We start from the raw sequence: 24,447 nt of genomic DNA on the forward strand, positions 1-24,447 counted from the left end.
GCCTATCCTATAATATTGACGACTATTTGCGCTCTGATACATGAATTGTTTTCGATCCAGGAATTGTTTTCAGAGTTCAGAGTTGCGGACAAACGACTGGGATTAAAATATGCAGTTTTTCTGGGTCTCTCGCTATGTATTGATGTTATTATGAGCAGTAATATAAATGCCGATATAATTACCCAATATAATAACCAGTATGTGTTTTTTATTAATATTATAGCCTGATATTCGATTATTCCATTTCGTCAACATATATGACAATAGAAGTACAAAATTTTCACAATAGGTAGTTTTTTGTTTGTTTTTTTCAATATACCACTGACTGGTATAGTTTATCGGACGCAATAAAGTACACCAACGCTGCACTGAATAAATACAGGGCAATAATACAACAAACGCAATATATAATCGACATGAATTATTACTCACCAGTCTTATACAGTGTCACGTAATCTCCCGAATCTCGTATTACTGGCACGGGGGCGTGAATAGACTTGTCATTGAGATATAACATACACTTGATCATACCCTCGACCGGCTGTAGTTGTTGCGATCTCTTCAAACACAATATCTTCAAAACAAATTCGACGTTTTTCCCGGTTGTACATTTTGCAGATACGTGAAAATTCTGATCGACACAGCTGACAAGCTCTTCCAGACGCTCTACTTTCACACTGTAGTTGCTTTCAACAAGAGTTTGAACTTCGTGCTTCTGTATATCAGGCTTTCCAAAATCTTCATACGTGACGTTGTCGGCCTCAGAAACGCCGGCATAAAGGCGATCATTACAGATTGAATTCTCATTCTCCATCGCTATCAGAGTCATAAATACCAAGAATTGTAGCAATTAACCATGCATAAGACGTTATATACTAGCATGAGAATAACGTATTATCATAAAGTGTGCTCCTTTTTTAATTGTCAACCTATCATGATGTATGGTATGCCAGTCGTAAATGCATTGTCATGCACATTAATTGTAGTTGGGTTATGCTAAGTGAGCTATGTGTTATGTTTTATTTTATAAATTGAAAGATATCAAAGGAAGTCATATTTGAAATAAAATTAACAGTGTCGTGTCATCAGCCAGTCAATTAGTTTGTTTTTTCATTTTCCCAAACTAGTTTTGATAAGTGCGTTACTCGAACCATTTGTTTTAATAGTTGTGACCATACAGTTCAGCGCCCTCTTTACGGTCTATAGTACCATGGGTTATTGTATTGTACAGGGTATTTGTACAGTGAGTGGGCGAGAAGAAAAAAAGGTTATCTGTTGATTTACGACACGTTAAACTATGATGGGTATCTGCCAACGAGTAAAAAGCAAATCATAATTCAAATTAGAAAGAAAAATTAAAGCCGCAAGCGGCGTCACCGGGGCCCAAGCTGACAAGATTCTGTTTCATAATTAATGTGGTCACATGTTAGACAATCAGGTAGCTTGAATTATCAGTAACATGAGGTCAAAATGAAGTTGGTACCATGTATTTACCTGGTTTGGTTATCGAAATATGGTTTTCAGGATATATAATGAGCCATGTTCTTAATAATGAGATTACAGAATCATATATAGCCATTTCTAATGTCAGTTACATCTTTCATTCAATGTCTTCATAATGACACTTGTTACATGTCCTGCTCTGCGACAGTGTTTTAGATATGACTGCTTTGCATATTAATGAGTTCACATGACCATATATGGTCATCTGTTATTTTTAATCAAATATCTGGTTCACTGTTGTCATAATAACACAGGATTCATCTTCCTAACTGCAACAGTGCTTAAGATATAATGGTAATGCATATTAATGAGTTCACATGACCATATATGGTCATCTGTTATTTTAATCAAATCTCTTGTTCACTGTTGTCATGATAACACAGGAATCATCTTCCTAACTACAACAGTGTTTGAGATATAATGGTTATGCATATTAATGAGTTCACATGACCATATATGGTAATCTGTTATTTTAATGAAATCAATTGTTTAATGTTGTCATAATAACACATGTTTCATCTTCCTAACTCCAACAGTGCTTGAGATATTTTAGTTATGCATATTAATGAGGTTAGAAGCCCCCACCCCTTAGGCGCCCAGCGACAAAACCCAGCCACGTGCCATTCGGTTGAAAAAATGCATCTCAAGAGTAGAATGCACATATACAATTTTAGCCAAATCGGACCAATACAACACATGTAATTGCACAAGATCTGTTTTCATAAAATCCAAGATGGCGGCCAAACCATGTGACTGATCACAATAATATTATTTTTCTCATATGGAGCTAAGGCCAGGCATGGTAAATATAAAAACATCTGGTAGATTGGTTGAATCACCTCTGAGAAACAAATGCCCAAACTTTTGGGCAATTTTGCTTAAAATCCAAGATGGCGGCCAAACCACGTGACTGATCTGAAATCTTTTTTAGGTTTCTGAAAGGGTTTGATATATAGATGCCATGAAGCTAAATTGAAAATAATCCCTCAAGTGTTGCCATAGTAAAAAACTACTTCCTGTTTAGAAGAAATCCAAAATGGTGGCCAAACCACGTGACCAATCGTAATAATTTTATCAAACCTAAATGGGATTCATAGATAGAAGCTAAATACAACACATGAGAGGATTCTGCTAGGTGGTTCTGAAGAAGAAGATTTTTAAGTGTTTTTTTCCGTTTTTAGGAAAAACAAAATGGCGGGAAAAGTCACATGACCGCTAAAGTTTTTATTGCTGATATCTATTACACATGAGTTGTCCTATATACCATAAAAAAATCTAAACGCCTAGACCCTCAGAAAGTGGTCAAACAGCCACTTCCGGTTTTATTTCAATTCAATATAGCTGCCAAACTAATTGACCAATCGAAATTTTGAAAGCATGTTGCACCAGTTCACATTAGGGACTATAAGTATAGAGCATTATCAGACCATTCCGTTCAGCAGTTTTCCCAAATGGCTTGACGAAAAAAGTTACGGAAGAAAGAAAGAAAGAAAGAAAGAAGATTAAAGCCGCAAGCGGCGTCACCGGGGCCCAAGCTGACAAGATTCTGTTTCATAATTAATGAGGTCACATGTTAGACAATCAGGTAGCTTGAATTATCAATAACATGAGGTCAAAATGAAGTTGGTACCATGTATTTACCTGGTTTGGTTATCAAAATATGGTTTTCAGGACATATAATGAGCCATGTTCTTATGCACAATAATGAGATTACATAATCATATATAGCCATTTCAAATGCCAGTTACATCTTTCATTCAATGTCTTCATAATGACACTAGTTACATGTCCAACTCCGCGACAGTGTTTTAGATATGACTGTTATGCATATTAATGAGTTCACATGACCATATATGGTCATTTGTTATTTTAATCAAATCTCTTGTTCACTTTTGTCATAATAACACAGGATTCATCTTCCTAACTGCAACAGTGTTTAAGATATAATGGTTATGCATATTAATGAGTTCACATGACCATATATGATCATCTGTTATTTTAATCAAATCTCTTGCACACTGTTGTCATAATAACACAGGATTCATCTTCCTAACTGCGACAGTGTTTTAGATATGACTGCTATGCATATTAATGAGTTCACATGACCATATATGGTTATTTGTTATTTTAATCAAATCTCTTGTTCACTGTTGTCATAATGACACAGGATTCATCTTCCTAACTGCAACAGTGTTTGAGATATAACGATTATGCATATTAATGAGCTCACATGACCATGTATGGTTATCTGTTATTTTAATCAAATCTTTTGTTCAATGTTGTCATAATAACACAGGATTCCACTTCCTAACTGCAACAGTGTTTGAGATATGACAGTTATGCATATTAACGAGCTCACATGACCATATATGGTCATTTGTTATTTTAGACGAATCTCTTGTTCAACATTGTCATAATAACACAGGATTCATCATCCTAACTATAACAGTGCTTGAGTTATAACAGTTATGCATATTAATGAGGTTAGAAGCCCCTACCCCATGGGTGCCCAGCCACGTGGCCTAACAGTGTGCTATTGGGGCAAAATGATGCATCTGATGACACAAATGCACATACAAAATTCGAAAGAAATCAGACTAATACAAAACATGTAGTTGCATAATTTCTATTTTCACAAAATCCAAGATGGCGGCCAAACCACGTGAGTGATCAAAATAATATTATTTTTCTCGTATGGAGCTAAGGCCAGGCATGGTAAATATAAAAACATCTAGTAGATTGGTTGAATCGTCTCTGAGAAACAAATACCCAAACTTTTGGTCAATTTTGCTTAAAATCCAAAATGGCGGCCAAACCATGTGACTGATCTGAAATTTTTTTTAGGTTTCTGAAAGGGTTTGACACACAGATGCCATGAAGCAAAATTGAAAATAATCCCTCAAGTGTTGGCAGAGTAAAAAACTACTTCCTGTTTAGAAGAAATCCAAAATGGTGGCCAAACCACGTGACCAATCGTAAACATTTTTTCAAACATAAATAGGATTCATATATAGAAGCTAAAATACTACATATGAGAGCATTCTGCTTGGTGGTTCTGAAGAAGAAGATTTTTAAGTGTTTTTTGCCGTTTTTAGGAAAAACAAAATGGCGGGAAAAGTCACATGACCGCTAAAGTTTTTATTGCTGATATCTATTACACATGAGTTGTACTATATACCACAAAAAAATCTAGACGCCTAGACCCTCAGAAAGTGGTCAAACAGCCACTTCCGGTTTTATTTCAATCCAATATGGCTGCCAAACTAATTGACCAATCAAAATTCTGAAAGCATGTTGCACCAGTTTACATTAGGGACTATCAATATAGAGCATTATCAGATCATTCCATTCAGCGGTTTTCTCAAACGGCTTGACGAAAAAAGTTACGGAAGAAAGAAAGAAAGAAGAAAGAAGAAATTAAAGCCGCAAGCGGCATCACCGGGGCCCAAGCTGATCTATCATGACAAGATTCTGTTTCATAATAAATGAGGTCACATGTTAGACAATCAGGTAGCTTGTATTATCAGTAACATGAGGTCAAAATGAAGTTGGTACCATGTATTTACCTGGTTTGGTTATCGAAATATGGTTTTCAGGATATATAATGAGCCATGTTCTTATGCACAATAATGAGATTACATAATCATATATAGCCATTTCTAATGTCAGTTACATCTTTCATTCAATGTCTTCATAATGACACTAGTTACATGTCCTGCTCTGCGACAGTGTTTCAGATATGACTGCTATGCATATTAATGAGTTTACATGACCATATATGGTCATCTGTTATTTTAATCAAATCTCTTGTTCATTGTTGTCATAATAACACAGGATTCATCTTCCTAACTGCAACAGTGTTTAAGATATAATGGTTATGCATATTAATGAGTTCACATGACCATATATGGTCATCTGTTATTTTAATCAAATCTCTTGTTCACTGTTGTCATAATAACACAGGATTCATCTTCCTAACTGCAACAGTGTTTAAGATATAATGGTTATGCATATTAATGAGTTCACGTGACCATATATGGTCATCTGTTATTTTAATCAAATCTCTTGTTCAACGTTGTCATGATAACACAGGAATCATCTTCCTAACTCCAACAGTGCTTGAGATATATCAGTTATGCATATTAATGAGGTTAGAAGCCCCCACCCCATGGGTGCCCAGCCACGTGGCCTAACAGTGTGCTATTGAGGCAAAATGATGCATCTGATGACACAAATGCACATACAAAATTTGAAAGAAATCAGACAAAACATGTAGTTGCATAATTTCTATTTTCACAAAATCCAAGATGGCGGCCAAACCACGTGACTGATAAAAATAATATTATTTTTCTCGTATGCAGCTAAGGCCAGGCATGGTAAATATGAAAACATCTAGTAGATTGGTTGAATCATCTCTGAGAAACAAATACCCAAACTTTTGGTAAATTTTGCTTAAAATCCAAAATGGCGGCCAAATCATGTGACTGATCTGAAATTTTTTTTAGGTTTCTGAAAGGGCTTGAAACACAGATGCCATGAAGCAAAATTGAAAATATTCCCTCAAGTGTTGCCAGAGTAAAAAACTACTTCCTGTTTAGAAGAAATCCAAAATGGTGGCCAAACCACGTGACCAATCGTAATATTTTTTTCAAACGTAAATGGGATTCATATATAGAAGCTAAATACAACATATGAGAGCATTCTGCTAGGTGGTTCTGAAGAAGAAGATTTTCAAGTGTTTTTTGCCGTTTTTAGGAAAAACAAAATGGCGGGAAAAGTCACGTGACCGCTAAAGTTTTTATTGCTGATATCTATTACACATGAGTTGTACTATATACCATAAAAAAATCTAGACGCCTAGACCCTCAGAAAGTGGTCAAACAGCCACTTCCGGTTTTATTTCAATCCAATATGGCTGCCAAACTAATTGACCAATCGAAATTCTGAAAGCATGTTGCACCAGTTCACATTAGGGACTATCAGTATAGAGCATTATCAGACCATTCCGTTCAGTGGTTTTCTCAAACGGCTTGACGAAAAAAGTTACGGAAGAAAGAAAGAAAGAAAGAAAGAAAAAACTGAACGATAATAATAGGGGCCTCGCCCTTTGGGCTTGGGCCCCTAAAAACCGGACAATAAGAATAGGGGCCTCGCCCTTCAGGCTTGGGCCCCTAATTAAAGCCGCAAGCGGCGTCACCGGGGCCCAAGCTGACAAGATTCTGTTTCATAATTAATGTGGTCGCATGTTAGACAATCAAGTAGCTTGAATTATCAGTAACATGAGGTCAAAATGAAGTTGGTACCATGTATTTACCTGCTTTGGTTATCAAAATATGGTTTTCAGGATATATAATGAGCCATGTTCTTATGCACAATAATGAGATTACATAATCATATATAGCCATTTCTAATGTCAGTTACATCTTTCATTCAATGTCTTCATAATGACACTAGTTACATGTCCTGCTCTGCGACAGTGTTTTAGATATGACTGCTTTGCATATTAATGAGTTCACATGACCATATATGGTCATCTGTTATTTTTAATCAAATCTCTTGTTCACTGTTGTCATAATAACACAGGATTCATCTTCCTAACTGCAACAGTGTTTAAGATATAATGGTTATGCATAGTAATGAGTTCACATGACCATATATGGTCATCTGTTATTTTAATCAAATCTCTTGTTCACTGCTGTCATAATAACACAGGATTCATCTTCCTAACTGCAACAGTGTTTAAGATATAATGGTTATGCATATTAATGAGTTCACATGACCATATATGGTCATCTGTTATTTTAATCAAATCTCAGGTTCACTGCTGTCATGATAACACGTGAATCATCTTCCTAATTACAACAGTGTTTAAGATATAATGGTTATGCATATTAATGAGTTCACATGACCATATATGGCCATCTGTTATTTTAATCAAATCTCTTGTTCACTGTTGTCATAATAACACAGGATTCATCATCCTAACTACAACAGTGCTTGAGTTATAACAGTTATGCATATTAATGAGGTTAGAAGCCCCCACCCCATGGGTGCCCAGCCACGTGGCCTAGCAGTGTGCTATTGGGGCAAAATGATGCATCTGATGACACAAATGCACATACAAAATTTGAAAGAAATCAGACTAATACAAAACATGTAGTTGCATAATTTCTATTTTCACAAAATCCAAGATGGCGGCCAAACCACGTGACTGATCAAAGTAATATTATTTTTCTCGTATGCAGCTAAGGCCAGGCATGGTAAATATAGAAACGTCTAGTAGATTGGTTGAATCGTCTCTGAGAAACAAATACCCAAACTTTTGGTCAATTTTGCTTAAAATCCAAAATGGCGGCCAAACCATGTGACTGATCTGAAATTTTTTTTAGGTTTCTGAAAGGGCTTGATACACAGATGCCATGAAGCAAAATTGAAAATACTCCCTCAAGTGTTGCCAGAGTAAAAAACTACTTCCTGTTTAGAAGAAATCCAAAATGGTGGCCAAACCACGTGACCAATCGTAAACATTTTTTCAAACATAAATGGGATTCATATAAAGAAGCTAAATACTACATATGAGTGCATTCTGCTTGGTAGTTCTGAAGAAGAAGATTTTTAAGTGTTTTTTGCCGTTTTTAGGAAAAACAAAATGGCGGGAAAAGTCACATGACCGCTAAAGTTTTTATTGCTGATATTTATTACACATGAGTTGTACTATATACCATAAAAAAATCTAGACGCCTAGACCCTCAGAAAGTGGTCAAACAGCCACTTCCGGTTTTATTTCAATCCAATATGGCTGCCAAACTAATTGACCAATCGAAATTCTGAAAGCATGTTGCACCAGTTCACATTAGGGACTATAAGTATAGAGCATTTTCAGACTATTAAGTTCAGCAGTTTTCTCAAACGGCTTGACGAAAAAAGTTACGGAAGAAAGAAAGAAGAAAGAAAAAACCGGACAATAAGAATAGGGGCCTCGCCCTTCAGGCTTGGGCCCCTAATTAAAGCCGCAAGCGGCGTCACCGGGGCCCAAGCTGACAAGATTCTGTTTCATAATTAATGTGGTCACATGTTAGACAATCAGGTAGCTTGACTTATCAGTAACATGAGGTCAAAATGAAGTTGGTACCATGTATTTACCTGGTTTGGTTATCGAAATATGGTTTTCAGGATATATAATGAGCCATGTTCTTAATAATGAGATTACATAATCATATATAGCCATTTCTAATGTCAGTTACATCTTTCATTCAATGTCTTCATAATGACTCTTGTTACATGTCCTGCTCTGCGACAGTGTTTTAGATATGACTGCTTTGCATATTAATGAGTTCACATGACCATATATGGTCATCTGTTTTTTTTAATCAAATCTCTTGTTCACTGTTGTCATAATAACACAGGATTCATCTTCCTAACTGCAACAGTGTTTAAGATATAATGGTTATGCATATTAATGAGTTCACATGACCATATATGGTTATCTGTAATTTTAATCAAATCTCTTGTTCACTGTTGTCATAATAACACAGGATTCATCTTCCTAACTGCAACAGTGTTTAAGATATAATGGTTATGCATATTAATGAGTTCACATGACCATATATGGTCATCTGTTATTTTAATCAAATCTCTTGTTCACTGTTGTCATAATAACACAGGATTCATCTTCCTAACTGCGACAGTGTTTTAGATATGACTGCTATGCATATTAATGAGTTCACATGACCATATATGGTTATCTGTTATTTTAATCAAATCTCTTGTTCACTGTTGTCATAATGACACAGGATTTATCTTCCTAACTGCGACAGTGTTTAAGATATAATGGTTAGCATATTAATGAGTTCACATGACCATATATGGTTATCTGTTATTTTAATCAAATCTCTTGTTCACTGTTGTCATAATGACACAGGATTCATCTTCCTAACTGCAACAGTGTTTGAGATATAACGATTACGCATATTAATGAGCTCACGTGACTATATATGGTCATCTGTTATTTTAATCAAATCTTTTGTTCAATGTTGTCATAATAACACAGGATTCCACTTCCTAACTGCAACAGTGTTTGAGATATGACAGTTATGCATATTAATGAGCTCACATGACCATATATGGTCATTTGTTATTTTAATCGAATCTCTTGTTCAAGGTTGTCATGATAACACAGGATTCATCATCCTAACTACAACAGTGCTTGAGTTATAACAGGTATGCATATTAATGAGGTTAGAAGCCCCCACCCCATGGGTGCCCAGCCACGTGGCCTAACAGCGTGCTATTGGGGCAAAATGATGCATCTGATGACACAAATGCACATACAAAATTTGAAAGAAATCAGACTAATACAAAACATGTAGTTGCATAATTTCTATTTTCACAAAATCCAAGATGGCGGTCAAACCACGTGACTGATCAAAATAATATTATTTTTCTCGTATGCAGCTAAGGCCAGGCATGGTAAATATAAAAACATCTAGTAGATTGGTTGAATCGTCTCTGAGAAACAAATACCCAAACTTTTGGTCAATTTTGCTTAAAATCCAAAATGGCGGCCAAACCATGTGACTGATCTGAAATTTTTTTTAGGTTTCTTAAAGGGCTTGATACACAGATGCCATGAAGCAAAATTGAAAATATTCCCTCAAGTGTTGCCAGAGTAAAAAACTACTTCCTGTTTAGAAGAAATCCAAAATGGTGGCCAAACCACGTGACCAATCGTAAACATTTTTTCAAACATAAATGGGATTCATATATAGAAGCTAAATACTACATATGAGAGCATTCTGCTTGGTGGTTCTGAAGAAGAAGATTTTCAAGTGTTTTTTGCCGTTTTTAGGAAAAACAAAATGGCGGGAAAAGTCACATGACCGCTAAAGTTTTTATTGCTGATATTTATTACACATGAGTTGTACTATATACCATAAAAATATCTAGACGCCTAGACCCTCAGAAAGTGGTCAAACAGCCACTTCCGGTTTTATTTCAATCCAATATGGCTGCCAAACTAATTGTCCAATCGAAATTCTGAAAGCATGTTGCACCAGTTCACATTATGGACTATCAGTATAGAGCATTATCAGACCATTCTGTTCAGCGGTTTTCTCAAACGGCTTGACGAAAAAAGTTACGGAAGAAAGAAGAAAGAAAGAAGAAAGAAAGATTAAAGCCGCAAGCGGCGTCACCGGGGCCCAAGCTGATAAGATTCTGTTTCATAATTAATGAGGTCACATGTTAGACAATCAGGTAGCTCTTATTATCAGTAACATGAGGTCGAAATAAAGTTGGTACCATGTATTTACCTGCTTTGGTTATCGAAATATGGTTTTCAGGATATATAATGAGCCATGTTCTTATGCACAATAATGAGATTACATAATCATATATAGCCATTTCTAATGTCAGTTACATCTTTCATTCAATGTCTTCATAATAACACTAGTTACATGTCCTGTTCTGTGACAGTGTTTCAGATATGACTGCTATGCATATTAATGAGTTCACATGACCATATATGGTCATCTGTTATGTTAATCAAATCTCTTGTTCACTGTTGTCATAATAACACAGGATTCATCTTCCTAAATGCAACAGTGTTTAGGATATAATGGTTATGCATATTAATGAGTTCACATGACCATATATGGTCATCTGTTATTTTAATCAAATCTCTTGTTCACTGTTGTCATAATAACACAGGATTCATCTTCCTAAATGCAAGTGTTTAGGATATAATGGTTATGCATATTAATGAGTTCACATGACCATATATGGTCATCTGTTATTTTAATCAAATATCTTGTTCACTGTTGTCATAATAACACAGGATTCATCATCCTAACTACAACAGTGCTTAAGTTATAACAGTTATGCATATTGATGAGGTTAGAAACCCCCACCCCATGGGTGCCCAGCCACGTGGCCAAGCAGTGTGCTATTGTGGCAAAACGATGCATCTAATGACACAAATGCACATACAAAATTTGAAAGAAATCAGACTAATACAAAACATGTAGTTGCATAATGTCTATTTTCACAAAATCCAAGATGGCGGCCAAACCATGTGACTGATCAAAATAATATTATTTTTCTCATATGGAGCTAAGGGCAGGCATGGTAAATATAAAAACATCTAGTAGATTGGTTGAATCGTCTCTGAGAAACAAATACCCAAACTTTTGGTCAATTTTGCTTAAAATCCAAAATGGCGGCCAAACCATGTGACTGATCTGAAATTTTTTTTAGGTTTCTGAAAGGGCTTGATACACAGATGCCATGAAGCAAAATTGAAAATATTCCCTCAAGTGTTGCCAGAGTAAAAAACTACTTCCTGTTTAGAAGAAATCCAAAATGGTGGCCAAACCACGTGACCAATCGTAAACATTTTTTCAAACATAAATGGGATTCATATATAGAAGCTAAATACTACATATGAGTGCATTCTGCTTGGTAGTTCTGAAGAAGAAGATTTTTAAGTGTTTTTTGCCGTTTTTAGGAAAAACAAAATGGCGGGAAAAGTCACATGACCGCTAAAGTTTTTATTGCTGATATTTATTACACATGAGTTGTACTATATACCATAAAAAAATCTAGACGCCTAGACCCTCAGAAAGTGGTCAAACAGCCACTTCCGGTTTTAATTCAATCCAATATGGCTGCCAAACTAATTGACCAATCGAAATTCTGAAAGCATGTTGCACCAGTTCACATTAGGGACTATAAGTATAGTGCATTTTCAGACTATTCAGTTCAGCAATTTTCTCAAACGGCTTGACGAAAAAAGTTACGGAAGAAAGAAAGAAGAAAGAAAAAACCGGACAATAAGAATAGGGGCCTCGCCCTTCAGGCTTGGGCCCCTAATTAAAGCCGCAAGCGGCGTCACCGGGGCCCAAGCTGACAAGATTCTGTTTCGTAATTAATGTGGTCACATGTTAGACAATCAGGTAGCTTGAATTATCAGTAACATGAGGTCAAAATGAAGTTGGTACCATGTATTTACTTGGTTTGGTTATCAAAATATGGTTTTCAGGATATATAATGAGCCATGTTCTTATGCACAATAATGAGATTACATAATCATATATTACATAATCATATATAGCCATTTCTAATGTCAGTTACATCTTTCATTCAATGTCTTCATAATGACACTAGTTACATGTCCTGCTCTGCGACAGTGTTTCAGATATGACTGCTATGCATATTAATGAGTTCACATGACCATATATGGTCATCTGTTATTTTAATCAAATCTCTTGTTCACTGTTGTCATAAGAACACAGGATTCATCTTCCTAACTGCAACAGTGTTTAAGATATAATGGTTATGCATATTAATGAGTTCACATGACCATATATGGTCATCTGTTAATCAAATCTCTTGTTCACTGTTGTCATAATAACACAGGATTCATCTTCCTAACTGCGACAGTGTTTTAGATATGACTGCTATGCATATTAATGAGTTCACATGACCATATATGGTTATCTATTATTTAATCAAATCTCTTGTTCACTGTTGTCATAATGACACAGGACACATCTTTCATTCAATGTCTTCATAATGACACTAGTTACATGTCCTACTCTGCGACAGTGTTTCAGATATGACTGCTATGCATATTAATGAGTTCACATGACCATATATGGTCATCTGTTATTTTAATCAAATCTCTTGTTCACTGTTGTCATAAGAACACAGGATTCATCTTCCTAACTGCAACAGTGTTTAAGATATAATGGTTATGCATATTAATGAGTTCACATGACCATATATGGTCATCTGTTATTTTAATCAAATCTCTTGTTCACTGTTGTCATAATAACACAGGATTCATCTTCCTAACTGCGACAGTGTTTTAGATATGACTGCTATGCATATTAATGAGTTCACATGACCATATATGGTTATCTGTTATTTTAATCAAATCTCTTGTTCACTGTTGTCATAATAACACAGGATTCCACTTCCTAACTGCAACAGTGTTTGAGATATGACAGTTATGCATATTAATGAGCTCACATGACCATATATGGTCATTTGTTATTTTAATCGAATCTCTTGTTCAAGGTTGTCATAATAACACAGGATTCATCATCCTAACTACAACAGTGCTTGAGTTATAACAGTTATGCATATTAATGAGGTTAGAAGCCCCCACCCCATGGGTGCCCAGCCACGTGGCCTAACATTGTGCTATTGGGGCAAAATGATGCATCTGATGACACAAATGCACATACAAAATTTGAAAGAAATCAGACTAATACAAAACATGTAGTTGCATAATTTCTATTTTCACATAATCCAAGATGGCGGCCAAACCACGTGACTGATCAAAATAATATTATTTTTCTCGTATGCAGCTAAGGCCAGGCATGGTAAATATAAAAACATATAGTAGATTGGTTGAATCGTCTCTGAGAAACAATTACCCAAACTTTTGGTCAATTTTGCTTAAAATCCAAAATGGCGGCCAAACCATGTGACTGATCTGAAATTTTGTTTAGGTTTCTGAAATAGTTTGATATACAGATGCCATGAAGCAAAATTGAAAATAATCCCTCAAGTGTTGCCAGAGTAAAAAACTACTTCCTGTTTAGAAGAAATCCAAAATGGTGGCCAAACCACGTGACCAATCGTAAACATTTTTTCAAACCTAAATCGGATTCATATATAGAAGCTAAATACAACACATGAGAGCATTCTACTTGGTGGTTCTGAAGAAGAAGATTTTTAAGTGTTTTTTGCCGTTTTTAGGAAAAACAAAATGGCGGGAAAAGTCACATGACCGCTAAAGTTTTTATTGCTGATATTTATTACACATGAGTTGTACTATATACCATAAAAAAAATCTAGACACCTAGACCCTCAGAAAGTGGTCAAACAGCCACTTCCGGTTTTATTTCAATCCAATATGGCTGCCAAACTAATTGGCCAATCAAAATTCTGAAAGCATGTTGCACCAGTTCATAGTAGAGCCTATCATTATAGAGCATTTTCAAACTATTTGGTTCAGCAGTTTTCTCAAACGGCTCGACGAAAAAAGTTACGGAAGAAAGAAAGAAAGAAAGAAAGAAAAAACTGAACGATAATAATAGGGGCCTCGCCCTTTGGGCTTGGGCCCCTAAAAAACCGGACGATAAGAATAGGGGCCTCGCCCTTCAGGCTTGGGCCCCTAATTAAAGCCGCAAGCGGCGTCACCGGGGCCCAAGCTGACAAGATTCTGTTTCATAATTAATGAGGTCACATGTTAGACAATCAGGTAGCTTGAATTATCAATAACATGAGGTCAAAATGAAGTTGGTACCATGTATTTACCTGGTTTGGTTATCAAAATATGGTTTTCAGGACATATAATGAGCCATGTTCTTATGCACAATAATGAGATTACATAATCATATATAGCCATTTCTAATGTCAGTTACATCTTTCATTCAATGTCTTCATAATGACACTAGTTACATGTCCAACTCTGCGACAGTGTTTTAGATATGACTGCTATGCATATTAATGAGTTCACATGACCATATATGGTTATTTGTTATTTTAATCAAATCTCTTGTTCACTGTTGTCATAATGACACAGGATTCATCTTCCTAACTGCAACAGTGTTTGAGATATAACGATTACGCATATTAATGAGCTCACATGACCATGTGTGGTCATCTGTTATTTTATTCAAATCTCTTGTTTAACATCATCATAATAACACAGGTTTCATCTTCCTACCTGCAACAGTGCTTGAGATATAACAGTTATGCATATTAATGAGCTCACATGACCATATATGGTCATATGTTATTTTAATCAAATCTCAGGTTCACTGTTGTCATGATAACACAGGAATCATCTTCCTACCTGCAACAGTGCTTGAGATATAACAGTTATGCATATTAATGAGGTTAGAAGCCCCACACCTCATGGGTGCCCAGCCACGTGGCCTAACAGTGTGCTATTGGGGCAAAATGATGCATCTGATGACACAAATGCACATACAAAATTTGAAAGAAATCAGACTAATACAAAACATGTAGTTGCATAATTTCTATTTTCACAAAATCCAAGTTGGCGGCCAAACCACGTGACCGATCAAAATAATATTATTTTTCTCGTATGCAGCTAAGGCCAGGCATGGTAAATATAAAAACATCTGGTAGATTGGTTGAATCGTCTCTGAGAAACAAATACCCAAACTTTTGGTCAATTTTGCTTAAAATCCAAAATGGCGGCCAAACCATGTGACTGATCTGAAATTTTTTTTAGGTTTCTGAAAGGGCTTGATACACAGATGCCATGAAGCAAAATTGAAAATATTCCCTCAAGTGTTGCCAGAGTAAAAAACTACTTCCTGTTTAGAAGAAATCCAAAATGGTGGCCAAACCACGTGACCAATCATAAACATTTTTTCAAACATAAATGGGATTCATATATAGAAGCTAAATACTACATATGAGAGCATTCTGCTTGGTGGTTCTGAAGAAGAAGATTTTAAAGCGTTTTTTGCCGTTTTTAGGAAAAACAAAATGGCGGGAAAAGTCACATGACCGCTAAAGTTTTTATTGCTGATATCTATTACACATGAGTTGTACTATATACCATAAAAAAATCTAGACGCCTAGACCCTCAGAAAGTGGTCAAACAGCCACTTCCGGTTTTATTTCAATCCAATATGGCTGCCAAACTAATTGACCAATCGAAATTCTGAAAGCATGTTGCACCAGTTCACATTAGGGACTATCAGTATAGAGCATTATCAGACCATTCCGTTCAGCGGTTTTCTCAAACGGCTTGACGAAAAAAGTTACGGAAGAAAGAAAGAAGAAAGAAAAAACCAGACAATAAGAATAGGGGCCTCGCCCTTCGGGCTTGGGCCCCTAAAAACCGGACAATAAGAATAGGGGCCACGCCCTACAGGCTTGGGCCCCTAATTAAAGCCGCAAGCGGCGTCACCGGGGCCCAAGCTATCGGACGAATTTCATCATTAAAGTGGTCACCGAATTGCCATTAAGGTACTTTGAATGATTTGTACCTTGAGGTTGATGTGCCTTCTATTTACCTGGTTTGGTAATGAGATATGGTTTTTAGAATATATAAGGAGCCATGTGCTTATGCATATTATTGAGGTTACAATGTCATATATGGTATTCTTTTATATTAGTCTTTTGTTTGATTACTTCATTGTGGCACTGGTTTTGCAACAGTGTTTCAGATATGACAGTTATGCATATTAATGAGTTCACGTGACCATATATGGTCATCTTTTATTTTAGTGAGAGCTCTTGTTTACCATCATCTTAATAATGTAGACCAGGAAGTTGAATGAACAGTTACATTAGGTACACATGCAGTTAGTTGCATGTATTTACCTGGTCTGGTTATTAAGATATGGATTTCAAAATATATAATTAGCCATGTGTTTATGGATAATAATGAGGTTTGTTTGATGCCTTCATTATGGTACAAGTTACATATCCCGTTCTGTAATAGTGTTACAGATATGACAGTTATGCATATTAATGAGCTCACAGGACCATATATGGTCATCTGTTATTTTAATCACATTTCTTGTTCAACATCATCATAATAAAACAAGTTTCATCTTCCTAACTGCAACAGTGTTTGAGATATAATGGTTATGCATATTAATGAGTTCACATGAACATATATGGTCATCTGTTATTTTAATCAAATCTCTTGTTCACTGTTGTCATAATAACACAGGATTCATCTTCCTAACTGCAACAGTGTTTAAGATATAATTGTTATGCATATTAATGAGTTCACATGACCATATATGGTCATCTGTTATTTTAATCAAATCTCGTGTTCACTGCTGTCATAATAACACAGGATTCATCTTCCTAACTGCAACAATGTTTAATATATAATGGTTATGCATATTAATGAGTTCACATGACCATATATGGTCATCTGTTATTTTAATCAAATCTCAGGTTCACTGCTGTCATAATAACACAGGATTCATCTTCCTAATTACAACAGTGTTTGAGATATAATGGTTATGCATATTAACGAGTTCAAATGACCATATATGGTAATCTGTTATTTTAATGAAATCAATTGTGAAATGTTGTCATAACACAGGTTTCATCTTCCTAACTCCAACAGTGCTTGAGATATATCAGTTATGCATATTAATGAGGTTAGAAGCCCCCACCCCCATGGGTGCTCAGCCACGTGGCGTAGCAGTGTGCTATTGGGGCAAAATGATGCATCTGATGACACAAATGCACATACAAAATTTTAAAGAAATCAGACTAATACAAAACATGTATTTGCATAATTTCTATTTTCACAAAATCCAAGATGGCGGCCAAACCACGTGACTGATCAAAATAATATTATTTTTCTCGTATGCAGCTAAGGCCAGGCATGGTAAATATAAAAACATCTAGTAGATTGGTTGAATCGTCTCTGAGAAACAAATACCCAAACTTTTGGTCAATTTTGCTTAAAATCCAAAATGGCGGCCAAACCATGTGACTGATCTGAAATTTTGTTTAGGTTTCTGAAAGGGCTTGATACACAGATACAATGAAGCAAAATTGAAAATATTCCCGCAAGTGTTGCCAGAGTAAAAAACTACTTCCTGTTTAGAAGAAATCCAAAATGGTGGCCAAACCACGTGACCAATCGTAAACATTTGTTCAAACATAAATGGGATTCATATATAGAAGCTAAATACCACATATGAGAGCATTCTGCTTGGTGGTTCTGAAGAAGAAGATTTTAAAGTGTTTTTTGCCGTTTTTAGGAAAAACAAAATGGCGGGAAAAGTCACATGACCGCTAAAGTTTTTATTGCTGATATTTATTACACATGAGTTGTTCTATATACCATAAAAAAATCTAGACGCCTAGACCCTCAGAAAGTGGTCAAACAGCCACTTCCGGTTTTATTTCAATCCAATATGGCTGCCAAACAAATTGTCCAATCAAAATTCTGAAAGCATGTTGCACCAGTTCACATTAGGGACTATCAGTATAGAGCATTATCAGATCATTCTGTTCAGCGGTTTTCTCAAACGGCTTGACGAAAAAAGTTACGGAAGAAAGAAAGAAAGAAAGAAAGAAGAAAGATTAAAGCTGCAAGCAGCGTCACAGGGGCCCAAGTATACATGCCATAAATAATGAGGTCAAATGATACACAATTAGTTTGAATGATTAGTACCATGAGGTCGAAATGCAGTTGGTTCCATGTATTTATTTGAGATATAAAGGTTATTAATATATGGTCATCTGTTATTTTAATCAAATCTCTTGTTCAACGTTGTCATAATAACACAGGATTCATCATTCTAACTACAACAGTGCTTGAGTTATAACAGTGATGATTATTAATGAGGTTAGAAGCCCCCACCCCATGCAGTTGGTTCCATATATTTATTTGAGATATTAATGTTATGAATATTAATGAGTTCACATGACCATAAATGGTCATCTGTTATTGTAATCAAATCTCTTGTTCATTGTTGTCATAATAACACAGGATTCATCTTCCTAACTGCAACAGTGTTTGAGATACAACGATTAAGCATATTAATGAGCTCACATGACCATATATGGTCATATGTTATTTTAATCAAATCTCTTGTTTAACATCATCATACTAACACAGGTTTCATCTTCCTACCTGCAACAGTGTTTGAGATACAACGATTAAGCATATTAATGAGCTCACATGACCATATATGGTCATCTGTTATTTTATTCAAATCTCTTGTTTAACATCATCATACTAACACAGGTTTCATCTTCCTACCTGCAACAGTGTTTGAGATATAACAGTTATGCATATTAATGAGTTCACATGACCATATATGGTCATATGTTATTTTAATCAAATCTCAGGTTCACTGTTGTCATGATAACACAGGAATCATCTTCCTACCTGCAACAGTGCTTGAGATATAACAGTTATGCATATTAATGAGTTCACATGACCATATATGGTAATCTGTTATTTTAATGAAATTGCTTGTTCACTGTTGTCATGATAACACAGGAATCATCTTCCTAACTGCAACAGTGCTTGAGATATAGCAGCTATGCATATTAATGAGGTTAGAAGCCCCCCACCCCATGGGCGCGTAGCCACATGACCTAGCCATGTGCCATTAAGGGGAAAGAATGTATCTAAAGAGTAGAATACACGTACAAAATTGTATTCCAATCGGACTAATACAAAACATGTAGTTGCATAGTTTCAATTTTCACAAAATCCAAGATGGCGGCCAAACCACGTGACTTATCGAAAATATATTATTTTTTCCATATGGAGTTAAGGCCAGGCATGGTAAATATAAAAACATCTAGTAGATTCGTTGAATCACCTCTGAGAAACAAATGCCCAAACTTTTGGTCAATTTTCCTCAAAATCCAAGATGGCGGCCAAACCATGTGACTGATCTGAAATCTTTTATAGGTTTCTAAAAGAGATTGACATAGAGATGCCATGTAGCAATATTGAAAATAATCGCTCACGTGTGGCATGAGTGAAAAACTACTTCCTGTTGAGAACAAATCCAAAATGGCGGCCAAACCACGTGACCAAACATAATGAATTTCTCAAATCTAAATCTGCTCCATATGTAGAAGCTAAGTACTGAATATGAGAACATTTTACTTGGCGGTTCTGAAGAAGAAGATTTTAAAGTGTTTTTTGCCGTTTTTAGGAAAAACAAAATGGCGGGAAAAGTCACATGACCGCTAAAGTTTTTATTTCTGATATTTATTACACATGAGTTGTACTATATACCATAAAAAAATCTAGACGCCTAGACCCTCAGAAAGTGGTCAAACAACCACTTCCGGTTTTATTTCAATCCAATATGGCTGCCAAACTAATTGGCCAATCAAAATTCTGAAAGCATGTTGCACCAGTTCATATTAGAGACTATCAATATAGAGCAATTTCAGACTATTTGGTTCAGTGGTTTTCTCAAACGGCTTGACGAAAAAAGTTACGGAAGAAAGAAGAAAGAAGATGAAGAAAAAACCGAACAATAAGAATAGGGGCCACGCCCTACAGGCTTGGGCCCCTAATTAAAGCCGCAAGCGGCATCACCGGGGCCCAAGCTGACAAGATTCTGTTTCATAATTAATGTGGTCACATGTTAGACAATCGGGTAGCTTGAATTATCAGTAACATGAGGTCAAAATGAAGTTGGTACCATGTATTTACCTGGTTTGGTTATCGAAATATGGTTTTCAGGATATATAATGAGCCATGTTCTTAATAATGAGATTACATAATCATATATAGCCATTTCTAATGTCCGTTACATCTTTCATTCAATGTCTTCATAATGACACTTGTTACACGTCCTGCTCTGCGACAGTGTTTTAGATATGACTGCTTTGCATATTAATGAGTTCACATTACCATATATGGTCATCTGTTATTTTTAATCAAATCTCTTGTTCACTGTTGTCATAATAACACAGGATTCATCTTCCTAACTGCAACAGTGTTTAAGATATAATGGTTATGCATATTAATGAGTTCACATGACCATATATGGTTATCTGTTATTTTAATCAAATCTCTTGTTCACTGTTGTCATAACACAGAATTCATCTTCCTAACTGCAACAGTGTTTAAGATATAATGGTTATGCATATTAATGAGTTCACATGACCATATATGGTCATCTGTTATTTTAATCAAATCTCTTGTTCACTGTTGTCATAATAACACAGGATTCATCTTCCTAACTGCGACAGTGTTTTAGATATAACGATTACGCATATTAATGAGCTCACGTGACTATATATGGTCATCTGTTATTTTAATCAAATCTTTTGTTCAATGTTGTCATAATAACACAGGATTCCACTTCCTAACTGCAACAGTGTTTGAGATATGACAGTTATGCATATTAATGAGCTCACATGACCATATATGGTCATTTGTTATTTTAATCGTATCTCTTGTTTAACGTTGTCATAATAACACAGGATTCATCATCCTAACTACAACAGTGCTTGAGTTATAACAGTTATGCATATTAATGAGGTTAGAAGCCCCCCACCCCATGGGTGCCCAGCCACGTGGCCTAACAGTGTGCTATTGGGGCAAAATGATGCATCTGATGACACAAATGCACATACAAAATTTGAAAGAAATCAGACTAATACAAAACATGTAGTTGCATAATTTCTATTTTCACAAAATCCAAGATGGCGGCCAAACCACGTGACTGACTAAAATAATGTTATTTTTCTCGTATGCAGCTAAGGCCAGGCATGGTAAATATAAAAACATCTAGTAGATTGGTTGAATCGTCTCTGAGAAACAAATACCCAAACTTTTGGTCAATTTTGCTTAAAATCCAAAATGGCGGCCAAACCATGTGACTGATCTGAAATTTTTTTTAGGTTTCTGAAAGGGCTTGATACACAGATGCCATGAAGCAAAATTGAAAATATTCCCTCAAGTGTTGCCAGAGTAAAAAACTACTTCCTGTTTAGAAGAAATCCAAAATGGTGGCCAAGCCACGTGACCAATCGTAAACATTTTTTCAAACATAAATGGGATTCATATGTAGAAGCTAAATACTACATATGAGAGCATTCTGCTTGGTGGTTCTGAAGAAGAAGATTTTCAAGTGTTTTTTGCCGTTTTTAGGAAAAACAAAATGGCGGGAAAAGTCACATGACCGCTAAAGTTTTTATTGCTGATATTTATTACACATGAGTTGTACTATATACCATAAAAAAATCTAGACGTCTAGACCCTCAGAAAGTGGTCAAACAGCCACTTCCGGTTTTATTTCAATCCAATATGGCTGCCAAACTAATTGTCCAATCGAAATTCTGAAAGCATGTTGCACCAGTTCACATTATGGACTATCAGTATAGAGCATTATCAGACCATTCTGTTCAGCGGTTTTCTCAAACGGCTTGACGAAAAAAGTTACGGAAGAAAGAAAGAAAGAAGAAAGAAGAAAAAACCGGACAATAAGAATAGGGGCCTCGCCCTTCAGGCTTGGGCCCCTAAAGAATTAAAGCCGCAAGCGGCGTCACCGGGGCCCAAGCTGATAAGATTCTGTTTCATAATTAATGAGGTCACATGTTAGACAATCAGGTAGCTTGAATTATCAGTAACATGAGGTCGAAATGAAGTTGGTACCATGTATTTACCTGGTTTGGTTATCGTAATATGGTTTTCAGGATATATAATGAGCCATGTTCTTATGCACAATAATGAGATTACATAATCATATATAGCCATTTCTAATGTCAGTTACATCTTTCATTCAATGTCTTCATAATGACACTAGTTACATGTCCTGCTCTGCGACAGTGTTTCAGATATGACTGCTATGCATATTAATGAGTTTACATGACCATATATGGTCATCTGTTATTTTAATCAAATCTCTTGTTCACTGTTGTCATAATAACACAGGATTCATCTTCCTAACTGCAACAGTGTTTAAGATATAATGGTTATGCATATTAATGAGTTCACATGACCATATATGGTCATCTGTTATTTTAATCAAATCTCTTGTTCACTGTTGTCATAATAACACAGGATTCATCTTCCTAACTGCGACAGTGTTTTAGATATGACTGCTATGCATATTAATGATTTCACATGACCATATATATGGTTATCTGTTATTTTAATCAAATCTCTTGTTCACTGTTGTCATAATGACACAGGATTTATCTTCCTATCTGCCACAGTGTTTAAGATGTAATGGTTATGCATATTAATGAGTTCACATGACCATATATGGTTATCTGTTATTTTAATCAAATCTCTTGTTCATTGTTGTCATAATGACACAGGATTCATCTTCCTAACTGCAACAGTGTTTGAGATATAACGATTACGCATATTAATTAGCTCACATGACTATATATGGTCATCTGCTATTTTAATCAAATCTTTTGTTCAATGTTGTCATAATAACACAGGATTCCACTTCTTAACTGCAACAGTGTTTGAGATATGACAGTTATGCATATTAATGAGCTCACATGACCATATATGGTCATTTGTTATTTTAATCGAATCTCTTGTTCAAGGTTGTCATAATAACACAGGATTCATCTTCCTAACTACAACAGTGCTTGAGTTATAACAGTTATGCTTATTAATGAGCTCACATGACCATATATGGTCATTTGTTATTTTAATCGAATCTCTTGTTCAAGGTTGTCATAATAACACAGGATTCATCTTCCTAACTACAACAGTGCTTGAGTTATAACAGTTATGCATATTAATGAGGTTAGAAGCCCCCACCCCATGGGTGCCCAGCCACGTGGCCTAACAGTGTGCTATTGGGGCAAAATGATGCATCTGATGACACAAATGCACATACAAAATTTGAAAGAAATCAGACTAATACAAAACATGTAGTTGCATAATTTCTATTTTCACAAAATCCAAGATGGCGGCCAAACCATGTGACTGATCAAAATAATATTATTTTTCTCGTATGCAGCTAAGGCCAGGCATGGTAAATATAAAAACATCTAGTAGATTGGTTGAATCGTCTCTGAGAAACAAATACCCAAACTTTTGGTCAATTTTGCTTAAAATCCAAAATGGCGGCCAAACCATGTGACTGATCTGAAATTTTTTTAGGTTTCTGAAAGGGCTTGATACACAGATGCCATGAAGCAAAATTGAAAATATTCCCTCAAGTGTTGCCAGAGTAAAAAACTACTTCCTGTTTAGAAGAAATCCAAAATGGTGGCCAAACCACGTGACCAATCGTAATAATTTTTTCAAACATAAATGGGATTCATATATAGAAGCTAAATACAACATATGAGAGCATTCTGCTTGGTGGTTCTGAAGAAGAAGATTTTTAAGTGTTTTTTGCCGTTTTTAGGAAAAACAAAATGGCGGGAAAAGTCACATGACCGCTAAAGTTTTTATTGCTGATATTT

General features: G+C 35.6%; 1 protein-coding gene across 3 annotated transcripts in view; it reads right to left on the reverse strand.

Annotated features, from left to right (window-relative positions):
• LOC102807546 (hydroxylysine kinase-like) overlaps window positions 1-24,447 on the reverse strand; it is a 78,651-nt gene that overhangs the window by 21,161 nt on the left and 33,043 nt on the right. For all 3 annotated transcript variants that reach the window (XM_085507186.1, XM_085507185.1, XM_085507187.1), the window contains exon 2: window positions 433-816. In XM_085507186.1, coding sequence (XP_085363312.1) covers window positions 433-814 — 382 coding nt within the window. In that variant the 5' untranslated portion in view covers window positions 815-816. The remainder of the gene's footprint in view (window positions 1-432; window positions 817-24,447) is intronic.

The sequence above is a fragment of the Saccoglossus kowalevskii genome, chromosome 13 (assembly GCF_978046115.1).
Source record: "Saccoglossus kowalevskii chromosome 13, keSacKowa6.1, whole genome shotgun sequence".
Taxonomy (NCBI): domain Eukaryota; kingdom Metazoa; phylum Hemichordata; class Enteropneusta; family Harrimaniidae; genus Saccoglossus; species Saccoglossus kowalevskii.